Source organism: Anthonomus grandis, chromosome 8, assembly GCF_022605725.1.
Source record: "Anthonomus grandis grandis chromosome 8, icAntGran1.3, whole genome shotgun sequence".
Classification (NCBI taxonomy): domain Eukaryota; kingdom Metazoa; phylum Arthropoda; class Insecta; order Coleoptera; family Curculionidae; genus Anthonomus; species Anthonomus grandis.
Genome location: NC_065553.1, coordinates 1549824 through 1562893, shown reverse-complemented (window position 1 = coordinate 1562893; position 13070 = coordinate 1549824). Strand labels below are relative to the sequence as shown.

The 13070-nt window shown below is 32.3% G+C and overlaps 2 protein-coding genes across 2 annotated transcripts in view; both read right to left on the bottom strand.

The window, feature by feature from the left end:
- LOC126739509 (CTD small phosphatase-like protein 2) overlaps positions 1-2899 on the bottom strand; it is a 33010-nt gene extending 30111 nt beyond the window's left edge. Inside the window, exon 1 of the mRNA XM_050445246.1 lies at positions 2737-2899. The gene's annotated coding sequence lies outside the window, so the exon portion shown is untranslated. The remainder of the gene's footprint in view (positions 1-2736) is intronic.
- A 182-nt stretch (positions 2900-3081) lies between these two features.
- LOC126739517 (hydroxylysine kinase) lies at positions 3082-12776 on the bottom strand. Its single transcript, XM_050445258.1, has 5 exons — positions 12343-12776; positions 12082-12284; positions 11510-11678; positions 4272-4516; positions 3082-4207 (listed from the first exon to the last, which is right to left on the bottom strand). The coding sequence occupies exons 1-5, from the start codon at positions 12617-12619 to the stop codon at positions 4004-4006; spliced, it is 1098 nt and encodes a 365-aa protein (XP_050301215.1). The 5' UTR covers positions 12620-12776; the 3' UTR covers positions 3082-4003.
- Positions 12777-13070: the final 294 nt, after the last annotated feature.

Here is a 13070-nt window from a genome sequence, read left to right as displayed (position 1 = left end):
GCTTCATCATATGTAACTGACAGACCTGCTCCCGAAAATTTGCAGTTAAATATCCCCCAAGAAGTCCAGGCAGTAGGTTCAAGAGAGAATAAAGATTTAAGCAGCACTGATTCTTTTCCAAAATTAGTGAATTCCAACTCTCCAAAAGCGTCAACGAGCGGAACTGTTTCATTAGAGCCACCAAGCACCCTGCCTCCAGTTGCATCTACAAGTGTCCAGTCAGCCTCTAACCTCTCTCTGTATGTGTTTTCACCTGAGCTAATAAGGCCATTACCTTAGGCCGAAGGCCAAAAGCTCTTCCTCAGAAAACTACAGGGAAATGCAAAAGTAGAAAATCCACCATTTATACGGACACACCAGAAAAAGATGCTATTCAACAAGAATATGAAGCAAAAAAGAAGAAAGTGAAAAAAAAAATGGTGATCCAAAAAATAGATCAAAAACACCAGTGTCCAAAAAAACTTGTCAACAGAATCTTGTCAGGACGATAGCAGCAGTGACAATGAAGACTGTTTTTGTCTAGTATCAATCAATCAATATATGCTTTATTGTCATAAAAGTAAATTTGTTGACAAAGCTGTAAAAAAGAGAACATATACACAAACATGTAAAAAGGTTATTTAGCATGCTATGGTCCATCATCCTAAAGGCATTCTGCTTCCATGAATATGATTTACCTATATTGGTAAAACCAACAACATCCCCATTCTTCAGAAATACTCCTCCAAGACTCAAATGAACCAAAACATACAAAGCTAATGTAATGTCAAGAGTATCAATATGTATAACACAAACAGATATTATTCACTCCCGAAATATACAATTTTATTAAATGTAAAACTGTAAAAAAAAAATGAATCACAGAAATAAATTAGACGAAATGATATGGTGTAAAAAACATAAAGAATATACCTAAAGTCCTGCAAGAAAAAGGTATAAATGACTAAAATCTATCCGACAAAAATTCAGTTATTTCATAATAGCCCTTTGCAACTAAAAGTTTTTTAACACATTTCTAAAAAATATATTATATATATATATATATATATATATATAAAAAATATAGTATGTTTGGAATTGTATAGAAATAGCCGTTCAGGGGAACAATGGGTGCAATGCATTGATTGCCTTGGTCACATGTAGAATGCACTCGTCAAGAAGATTTGTATATCTGTCATAACTGCATGTCAGAATAAATGTTCTACTTTGCTAATTTATCTTTATTTCAGCATTAGGATTATTATTATGTTGTTTAAAACTTTTGAATAAAAAATTTGGTTTTATTTAAGTGTAAAAATTAAATGTATCAAGGTTTTTTTCTTCGTATTTCTAAATTCAATGTTATTTCAGTATTAAAATAAATATTTTATTCTTAATGGTGTTTCAACTGTCCCTGGTATGTGTTTAAACTTTATTGTCTGGACAATTGAAACAATATACAATATATAATTCCTTTAATATCTTACAGGTATTATATAATAAGTAAAATAAACTGATTTAAAATATACAAGGAATTAATAAATGTCCTTGTAAAAAATTTTTTAGCTGTAAATATGATTTTCTCTAAGAGAAAAAAATAAATATTTGGAAATTGTTTCAATTGTCCCCGGTCTCCCCTACACATTATACAAATCTCTTCACCCATTTATTACAAATTTAGCCTATATTATTCAAAGTATCTTTGACAAGTGTGAAGATATGTAATCAAGTCTGTGATTGTTCCAAATCTTTTAAATTGTCAATAGTTAAATATTTTTACATAGGAATGGTTGTATCTTATCACCTTTAATTGTTAAAAATTATTATATCAGTGATTCTTGTTTATAAGTTACTGCTTATACATGGATGTTATATTTCTATAGATAGATATAGATATAGAGTAATTTTTCTTTTACACCTGTCCTAGTACTAAATTTGACACATGGAGGATTTCATTTTCCTAGGTGTATGCTACCTTTCCTATTTACTAATGTAATTTTAGTTGATTGCAATTATGTATGTACATTTGTATTGACAGGATTCTAAATAAAAGTCAGTTAGATTAATGATAAGGGATAGCCAATATTAAATTATGTACCTATTTGAATTTACTTTTTGTTGACAAAACCTCCAAGAGAATAAGAACTCTGTTTTTTGGATTTGGAATAAAACTGGAGTGATTCTATTAATTACCACTCAAGTCACCCCATTATACTTACATATCAATCTTTTTGCAGCGAAATCACTTCTGCAGTCAAAACAATATGAAAAGGTCTATGATTTTCAGTTTAGGAATGTCCTTGAAAGTTTCTTAACATTAATACTGCCAAATAGAAACTAAACATTTAGATTCCTAATTTTATTCTCTAATTGTGTGATTCATGAACTACCTAACGATAATTAATTAAATATAAAACTCCTTGGAATATTTATGATTTTTCTGAGATGCACATTGCACTTGCCTGCAGCATAAAAAGCTTGTATAGGCTATGAAAATAAAATGCACTTTAGGACAAAAAAAGCAATAATGTTACAATTTAATTTGAAACAATTAAAGTGTTAATATAATAATTTATTAAAATGCATTAGAATCATACACGTTTGTTGATGTTCAACACCCAAAAAACGACAAAATATAACATAAAAAATGTTTACAAACATCGCTCGAGCGGCAGACGCCGTGAGTATTTTCGGTTTTTCTCGTTATGTTTTGGGTTTACCCGCTAATATTTTCATTACATTAATAAAATCGCTTACCGGTAATTTATAACAAGGAATTTTAAGCAATTATTGTCACTAGAACACATACATAATTAATTAAAATCACTCGCCACTGCAGGGACTAAGTTGAAAAGTTCAATTTATCAAAATGGCTGCCCACGCGATTTGATTGATATTTTCAGACGGGGCATGCGCCATCCCCACTTAATATTAGATTCATTTTCGGTCTTATTTTAATGCGCGTGCAAGTGAATGTGTTAGAGCGAGATCGCCGCATACACTTGTTAAAAATTTCGGATTATTATTGAACAAGTTGACTTGCAACCATGAGCGCTGTTGCCAGATTGGAACCTCTTTGGGGAAATTGAGGAATGATTGAAGGAATTTTTTGATGTTTATTGAACTTTATGTTACTTTACATTTTTCTCACTATATTACTATTTGTTAAAACTATTGTCTATTTATTAAAAATATGTAGTCTTCTTGACTATTACAGTGAGGTTCAACATAAACATGACACACGAGATTAAAATGTAAAAATAGACAAACGGGATTCCCTTGAAAACTTTCATTGTTCGAAAATCACAGAAACTAATTGAAAATGTCTTATTTAGATTTATAGATATTTTTTTAGACAAATTCAACTTTGAAAAACACCCGCTATAATTTTACAAGCAATAAAAGGCATATAAAACCACAAAACACAAATATATATATATATATAAAACTGTAATATATTCGCATAAACGTGGAGACTAGAGTTAAGGAGACTGATCTGGATACTAAACGTATGTACCCAAAAATGAACGAAAACCAGTTTCAGAAAGTTGCCACATTGGCGCTGTTGGTCTGAAGGTACCTCACTTTGATTATCTGGACCCGCCTTTTAATAATGTTATGTTTTTGAAACCGTAATATTAATCGTTTTCCAGTTTTGTAAATATTATAATTATTTTGTTCCACAGAGAATGTTGAGTAGCAAGTGTCTGAATTAAATTATAAAAAAGAAATACATTAAATTACTTTAACATCACAATTTCTACCCGAATCTCTCTAAGATTATTAATTACAATCTCTACTCGCTGAAACTAATTTGGCATTCTTTCCTCATTGTTTTGTTTTTTTGCCGTTGGTTATTGCGTCGAATAGCCAAAAAATGAAATCTCATCTTCAGGTACTTTGGATCGTTCAATTTTGCGTACACGTCACCAAATTTGGAAAGCGCGGAGATCAGTCAGTCTCCTTATATTCAGTCTCCTTGCTTATAAATAGCACTGGGGTTTTAAAATTATCTTAGCAGATGTCAACTGCCAAAATAAATGTAGTACTTTTTGGCCGCGTCCAGCCAACAATTCACCAAAATGTCATCATTATCAATATTTCTTAATTTGTCAAGGATATCCCATCCTTTCTTACTAGTGGTCAAAAGATATTCGTTGTTAGGATCGGTCAAGCTACCATATGCCCCAAGGACCAGTGATTGGCACAATCTTGCCATTATGCAGGTCTAAAAGAAATTAAAATATTGTTTCTTCTGTTGGGTACCCCAAGTCCAATTTATGCTTCAATACCTTTAATAAACGAATTTCTGCTTTAGAGACGTTTCTTACTGAGGCATAACCGGCTAAAACATGCCCTCCAACTTCAGGGTTATCTGTCAAAAATATCATGTACGTCATAGCGAGGGCCAACTCGTAGAGGAAGCAACAGTAGTGAGTATCGCCGAAATCTATAACAGCTTTCAACTGGATTCCCTTTGCTTCGTCGCCCGTTGACATTATTAGGTTTTGTTCATTTATATCTCCGTGAATTATTCCTAAATCATAATTTATAAGCAAAAGTGACAATAGCGTAAAGATATCAGTGACAGTCTTGTTTTTTTGTTGTTTTATAAAAACAAATGACGTTCCGCGCCATCTCTTAGGAGAGAGCATAGAGAAAGTAAAATAAGAGAGACGTCAAATGATATAGGTATGGCTAGTAGTATCTCTAGATACACTATCTAGAGATACTACTACTACTACTATACTACTACACTACTACTATTATAATACTTCTATCATAGATATACATCTAGAGCCCTAACATATGGCATATGTCGGACACCTTATTTTTGACAGGTTGCCGGTTAGTAATTCTAATGGCTAGAAAAGGCGGCATCACCGACACGGACTTGTAGTGCACTGAAAAAGGTGCAAAAATATTTGAAAAAAATTTTTGGAGGTACAACCACATGTGGTCTTTACAAAATGATAGAGTAAGTCCCTGGCTACCTGAAATCGGCAATTACAACATTTTTTACCAGGGACAACATTTTTTATGGCGAAATTTGTCAAAAAGATTTTTAATACTTTTTTAAACAAACTTCGCGATATCGCGGGAACTAATTAAGATATCAACTTACTTTTTTTTTCTTCAATAAAAGAAATGTTAGCGAAAATAACTGCGGTATTTTTGTTAGTGTGAAAAACTTAGTTTTTTTGTAAAACTAGAAAAATATTTAATATCAACATTTTCGGCATAGCTATTTTCAGTAAGCGAGAAACTTTTTTATTTTAAGATATTTAGCTATACTATCTGCGTATGAAATAAAGCCATAACATCAACAAAGTTTAAAAAAAAAATCAATAATCTAAGTCTTTTAGTTTTCGAGTTATAGCGAGTTGAACTTGAATGTTTTCTCGCGTCCGATGAAGCATCGTGCATTCACAGCAAACAGCAGCCTCGTGAGTCGACCGGTCGCCCGAGCGCATTTGCCCGCTCGGCCGAACTGCTTGCTGTACTTTTTATACATGATTAATTTTATACAACTTATTTATTACTATTGTTAAATTATTCATTATATTTGCAAATAAAAGTTTACATTTTAAAAATATCCGACGTAATTATTACCTTAGTTAATAATCTTTGCAGTCTGATGCACTTTACTGCAGGCTGTTACTGCAATTTGCATATTTACAATCACTGCAACATTTTAGCCCTTGTGAAATGCAAGTACATTTTTTATTGTTACACGTTCTATCGGAACATCGTATCAACAAATTTTTTCGAACTTCATCAGGCACTGGTTCCTGAGAAGAAAAATTGGCTATCCAACTATTTTCCCCTAATGTCCATCCGTGTAGAGTCGGATCTTCTACTGGCATCTTTGGAATGTGGCTATTATTATAAAAGATATATACTATTATAATAAAAGATATATTTAAATATTTATAGTTATTTTTTTGTTAGGTAGGTTAATTATAAAAGTATGGGTGATAAAAATATATTACCTTTTTAAATGTTGTCTAAAAGCCTCCTACTGAAGCAACTCGGAAGCTGGACGATTTGATTCTGTTGTCAGATACCATCGTAATTGATTCAAGGAAGCATTATTTTTGTTTTTATACAAATGAAGTGTATACTTGATACTAACTTCCATTGCTTTATCTTCTGATAAAAATGGGAGATTTTCCAGATCATTTAAACTATCAATATTTTTATATAATACATCAAACGCTGTTTTCTTGCCTATTTTATACATCGCATTTGTTGTGTCGCAGCCAGTCAAGCAATGAATTACCAATAGTTTTTTACACATTCCTGCACCTAAATTTTTCACAATATTGTTAATAGATAAGAAATGTAAGTTTCTGCCATGTCCCAATTGTGTGTATATATTGCTTAGGGACATATTTGATATTTCACAGAAAAAATGTAAAAGTAAGATCAGGACATCGGTATCAACAGATTTTACCAGAATTGTATTATGTGGTTTTAGCTCTGCTAAAACGTGGAGTATCAGTCTTGTATCAGCCTCTTCCTGACTGCTGTTTAGATCTTCTATCTCTTTTGGCCCTTTAATTTTACTTATTTCAAAACAAAGTTGGGGGTTTTTAAAGCCACCTGCTACAACTAGGATTTCATAATCGTTTAGTAAATGGTACTTCTGTCAAAAAATAGTTTGTTATGAATATTAATAATGATCGTTTGTTCGCTAAAGACCTTATAAATTCTCGGTATTTAGGTACTTTTCTAGAACCGGCCACGTTGAATTCACTATTGCAATCACCACGTCTTTGTCGTTCTCCATTTTTTAACGAATTAGCTAAATAAGTATCAAACACTACTGTAATTCTTTTTGCTCCATGTTTTCTTCCCTCTCGTAGGATATTATTAGCAAACACTTTTCCTAAATCATTGAAAGTGCCAAAAGTAGAAGGATGTAACTCTTGAAATGTTACCATTCCATCAACAATAAAGGAGTCTACGGACGGACAACTCGTTAAAGTATTAGTAAATGTTTCAATTTTTTTCGCAAGTTCCGACTTTGCTGTTTTTCTCATAAAACCGTCGTCGTGAAACAGCGATGCCGGCACCACTGTTAGTTCATAAGACAGTATATTTCCAAGATCCATTTCTTGAAATCTAGCTGCACAAATAATTCTGCGAAACATACATTCTGTTCCAATAATATTTTTTTTTGAAAAAATTATTTTTTTGCCCTTATCGTTGTTAAAAGTAGAAATTTTGTTTCGTTTGATAGGATTCCAAAAGTTTTGTTGTAAAGTATTCAATAAAGTCTTCACAAGCCCCTGTGCTATTTCAAAAAAATTATTTAAACTGTTATTGTTTCTTCGTCCGCAATTTTTCCTGTGCATATATTAATTAACTGACTCGGCACATGTTGTAAATCAAATGGGTTACACCAATCATTTTCCAAACATGTTGTCATTCGCAGAATATCATCCTCATTTTTAATTGCCATTTTACCTCCTTCTTTGATTTGTGTTCTATTTTCATGAATAATTAGATCTAGAAATGTAAAAATGTATCAGAAAAGATGGCACAACAAGGTAATAAAGTAAACATTTTACCGGAACATTTTTTTGAATATTACGTTTCCTAAGACGTGTCTAGTTGTTATCCAGCCAAGAAGAGCACTAGGTTTCTGAGAGAATCCAATAACGCCTGCCGAAGTTTTACAGTCCTTATTTACTGATTGCTCAAGAGCCATATCAGAAGCTACACAATAAAATATTTTATCGTTGGTTTTTTTAACAACGAAATTACCATTCACTAAATACTCATACATGGTCGGTGACTCTGAAGTTTTCCATATCCGATAGATATGGTTGCTCACAAAATAGACACTCCATTTTAACAGAAAAGAATATCAAAACAACAAACAGAAATGTATATACAGTTAATTGAACGAGTATAAAAATAGAATTGAATATAAGTATAAAAACACATAAAAAGCATTAACTCCCGCACCCTCACTAAAAAGTCTATTACCGACAGGTTTTCACTGGATTAATATTCGTTTATGTAGGATATACCAATAAAACTGCTGTCGCGCGGCCCGGTATAGGCAGTAGAAATATTTTAAACGCGGCTACGAAAAGCTTCGATTTTTAACTCGCTATAACTCGGAAGCTAAAAGACTTAGATTAATGATTTTTTTTTTAAACTTTGTTGATGTTATGGCTTTATTTCATATGCAGATAGTATAGCTAAATATCTTAAAATAAAAAAGTTTCTCGCTTACTGAAAATAGCTATGCCGAAAATGTTGATATTAAATATTTTTCTAGTGTTACAAAAAAACTAAGTTTTTCACACTAACAAAAATACCACAGTTATTTTCGCTAACAATTTTTTTATTGAGGAACAAAAAAAGCAAGTTGATATCTTAATTAGTTCCCGAGATATCGCGAAGTATGTTTAAAAAAGTATTAAAAATCTTTTTGACAGATTTTTGACAAATTTCGCCATAAAAAATGTTGTCCCTGCTAAAAAATGTTGTAATTGCCAATTCCAGGTAGCCAGGGACTTACTCTATCATTTTGTAAAGACCACATGTGGTTGTACTTGAAAAAAAAAAATCGAGAAGGAAGCGACTTTTTCCCCGTTTTTCAGTCCACTATTGATTTGAGTTGTTTGTCTAGTTTTGGATTCTCTATAAATTTAAATTAATAATATGAGATTGTAATATAATCAGTCCAATATTACATCTTACTTGTTACTAACTTAATTACTCAAAATGTACTAACATGTTTGCCGCGAAAAACTGGAGAAAATCTTGGGGAAAGTACATCTTAAATGTTTTTATATATTTATATTAATTTTAGATTTTTAAGTTTATTACCTGTAATTGTAAAAAACAAAGAAAACCAATTTCAAGAGGCAAAAGTTCCTGTTTTATTAATATAGTCCAACAATTCAATGCCAATTACGTTACTTTTTATATATATATGTATTTTATACATATAGGATTATGTTATTTTTAACTGCATAAATTTTTTTAATGCTTTTTTATAAATTTTAGGTTTGGAATATACATTTTAAGAAGTTTCACATATAACCTATATATTGTAAAGATTTTGTGTTAATATTTTAATAAATTTATCCAAATATATTAGAAATTCCAAGGAAATATAAATATTACTTTATTTTTCAAGATGTTTATTATTCCAAAAAAAACTTTTTTTTATTTTTTCACTAAAGTGCCTTGTTTTTAACACTTTTCTCTTGCTGTTTGGTATTGTATCCCATGTGTTTCTACTTTCATGACCAGTAGTAATTAGACCTAGAGGCCAGAGACAAAATGCTATTATGTAAATAAAATTTGGTATTATATTCAAGGCTCTTATGAAGACATTACCTTTTTGACTCTGACCTTTTGGTTTATAGTAATTATCCTACAAAATATAGGAAATATAAAAAAGGTTATTATCTATATTTAATCCTCTTGAACAAAACCTTTAATTAATTTAATCAATTTAAATCTCCCGCCTTATACTGAATTCAAAAATCCCGCATTTTTCTTGACATTTGTCTTAGTCGGTATTTCGTCGGTTACAATAGTAACTACTATTTGGAATATCGACATTGCATATTTATTTCTCAAATAATTCAGTTCTAATGGGTGCGCGGTATAGTCGCGTCGTAAACGTGATGCCACTTGGTTTACATGATGTGATTATAAACCACTCTTCTTATTTAACTTTCTCTATGGTAGCGAGTCATTTTAGTATTATATATTGTACTTATATATTACATTATAATATTTACAGTCATTGCATAGTATACATTGGTTGCCAATGTACAGGGTGTTTCAGAACTATGGGATCAAACTTCTGGGGGTTATTCAGTGCAACAGAAGAATCCATTTGAGTATAGGAACCCATGTCCGGAAATGCGTCACTACGCCACTACAGCCCTAAAACACGTTAAAATTTTTAAAAAAACATTAATTACTTAAATAGGATCTGCTGCATTTATTTTTACCTTTTGTACATGATACCATAACAACAATTGTTTAAAATCAACGCTTATCAATGTCAATTCTCAATGTCATGTTTACAAATTTTATAGCTTACAATTTTTACAACATTTATTGCTAATGGAAAACTTTACCAATCAAGAATTGGCGGATATGCATTTGGCATACGGAGCAACAAACTGCAATGCACGAGCAGCATCGCGGTTGTATCATGAACGTTATCCCGAACGACAGCATCCTGGATACAAATAGTTTATTGCGGTTCATCGTTGGCTCGCTGAGACAGGCATGTTTAAGACCAAGATGCATGATACTGGTGTTGCTCGAACCGTGAGAACGGTCGAATTTGAAGAAGAAGTGCTTCAGCGAGTTGCCGATGAACCATCAAATAGCACACATGACGTCGCTAAGAATATGAATACGAGTAACGCTTCTGTCTGGCGGGTACTACACGAGCAACAACTCCATCCTTACCACTTCCAGAAAGTTTAAGGTATGACTGCAGCCGATTATCATTCTAGAGTTCAATTTTGTCGATGGCTTCTGGATCACATTATTGCACAACCAAATTTTTTACGATATGTTTTGTGTCAGGAATAGCCATGTTTGGGACGAAAAAAATCCTTATGCAATTTTTCCAAGAAAACATCAGAATCGTTGGTCTGTCAACGTATGGGCAGGCATTGTTGATGATTATTTAATTGGGCCATACCTTCTAAACAGGACCTATTTATCTGCGTTTCTTGGAGGAAGTTCCCCCAGAACTCCTTGAAAATGTTCCATTAAACATTAGACAGCAAATGTGGTTTCAGCATGATGGAGCGCCGGCTCACTTTGCTGTACAAGTACGCGAGTATTTGGCTCAGCGGTTTGGGCACCGTTGGATTGCCGGAGGTGGAGCAGTGTCTTGGCCTCCTAGGTCACCCGATTTAACGTCGCTCGATTTTTTCTTGTGGGGACATGTAAAGTCTTTAGTCTACGAAACTCCAGTAGAATCAGAGCTAGACTTAATTGGACAAATAACAGCAGCATTTGAAATCATTCAAAACGAGGATCAAATTTTTAGTGTAGTCCGCCGAAATCATGTGCGGCGTTTAAATCGGTGTATTGAGGTTGGAGGAAGACATTTTGAACAATTGTTGTGATGGTATCATATACAAAAGGTAAAAATAAATGCATCAGATCCTATTTAGGTAATTAATATTTTTTCTAAATTTAAACGCGTCTTATGGCCGTAGTGGCGTAGTGACACATTTCCGGACATGGGTTCCTATACTCAAATGGATTCTACTGTTACAAATGGAGTCTACTGTTACAATGGTTCTACTGGATACAACAACCATCTAACAAGATTTCTTTTGATTTTTTTCTTTGAAATATTAGATACGTGTATAAACTTAAACTTGTTTATTTTTTACTCTATATCTTTTTTGAATTAAGCTTTTCTTTTCAGTAATATATCAGAAGTTCACATCTAATTGACAAGTTACAGTTAAAAGTGATTTTAATGGAAATCATCCAGATTTATATATAAATTGTATACCTTTTTCCAGCCTGTTTTCAATTGCAAGCACATTATTTTTAAAATCTTCAATTACAGTTTCTACCATACTCCTTTTACTTTCGTCAATTGCATGCAAATAATTTAGGACATTTGGCGAAGCACCCAGACACCACTGCACTGGTTTGCGATAAGCACGATGGTCAAATTCCTAAAAAAAAAGTGGCGATTGTTTAAAATGGCCGGATCACATGTCAATTTGGAATCTCTGAATTTTATTTATCCGTTTATTAAAATAATAAATTATAAAAAAGATAAAAGGGAGATTTCAATTATTCACACAGATTTCAACCCTTAGACGAGGAAAGGGGGTTTTTCTTTTAAAGTTTTTCCTCTCTTTACTCTTTTTCCTTCCCTAAGTGTCAACCGTTATCAATCCTATATACACCGGACCTATCTGTCAATGTCAGGATAATAATGAAATAGATGTCAATGTCACTTCAGGGCGGTGAAACTTCAAAGGGAGGAGGCTTTTGCTAAATGAAGTTAAAATTATAGCTATATGTCCATATATTTTGGTGACAGGCTGTTTAATTTAATATTCTTTTAATTACCTTTAAAACAGTGTCGATTCTAGCAGCTAATGATCCCACTTGAAAAAATACATGGTCTGTAAAGTTTGACATTTTATATAAGATCTCTCCTGGTATAAACTTTAGTAGTAAGACTATGTGTTCACCAGTTGGACGTAATATTGTGTCAAATGTTCGGCCTCGTTTGGTTAATACAGGAGCTGGGCAGTTTATATTATGTTCATCTAAACAATATAATTTTGCCATAACAGTTTTTTGTCCGTTATAATATATATTACTTACGCAAGAATACCATAAGTCTTCCCTGAGCTTCAAATCTGGTCACTTCTACAGAATCCAAGGTATTAATCACTTTAAAAACGTAACCTTCGACCTCAACTTTCACTATGTGTTCATTATTATCGATATTTTGAGGGTCCACTTTAATGAGAAAATTCCTATCGTCATATCCGTTAAGCTCGGAACTTTTAATAACTGTAAGCCCGTATAACTCCAAAATCAATTTCTGAACCATCTCAAAGCCTACATGTGCTTTTCGAAGTTCCACTGTTGATTCCATATTTTTAACAACAGTACTAATGCACTGTATGCTCAGTTTTTATTAGGTCTAAATTGTTTCAAATTAGTCTTTATTGAATTGCTTATATGGTTCAACTTGCTAGTGTGCAATTTGCATATCTTAAGTTTATATACGGACAGTATACTGATTACAGTAACTATTCTCTTATTTATTTACTCGGAACGGCGATATCATTTTTTAGATAAGAGCGTCTTAAGTAAATAAATTCGTCTTATCTAAAAGAGATGTTTCTTTACAAATTCCTACTTTCAATAGTCCCCATCTTTTACTTAGAGATGGCGCCTCGGTTTAAATCAAGTTTTTTTCTTGGGTTTGTCATAAAGTTCAAACTAACATTTAAAAATGGCGCCATAATAAATGATTACAGTTTTCTGCTCTAAATTAGTAGGAACATTTATTTTCATTGTACAGAGGCCGCCAAGTATTTAAC

What these genes read in the sequence shown, in the direction of transcription:
- LOC126739517 (XM_050445258.1), bottom strand. Translation starts at nt 12,619, where the DNA reads ATGGAATCAACAGTGGAACTTCGAAAAGCACATGTAGGCTTTGAGATG. An exon ending in GAATCGACACTGTTTTAAAG is followed by an intron (nt 11,679 to 12,081) that starts GTAATTAAAAGA and finishes CTTTTTTTTTAG; the next exon opens with GAATTTGACCATCGTGCTTA. An exon ending in TGAAAACAGGCTGGAAAAAG is followed by an intron (nt 4,517 to 11,509) that starts GTATACAATTTA and finishes ATTATGATTTAG; the next exon opens with GAATAATTCACGGAGATATA.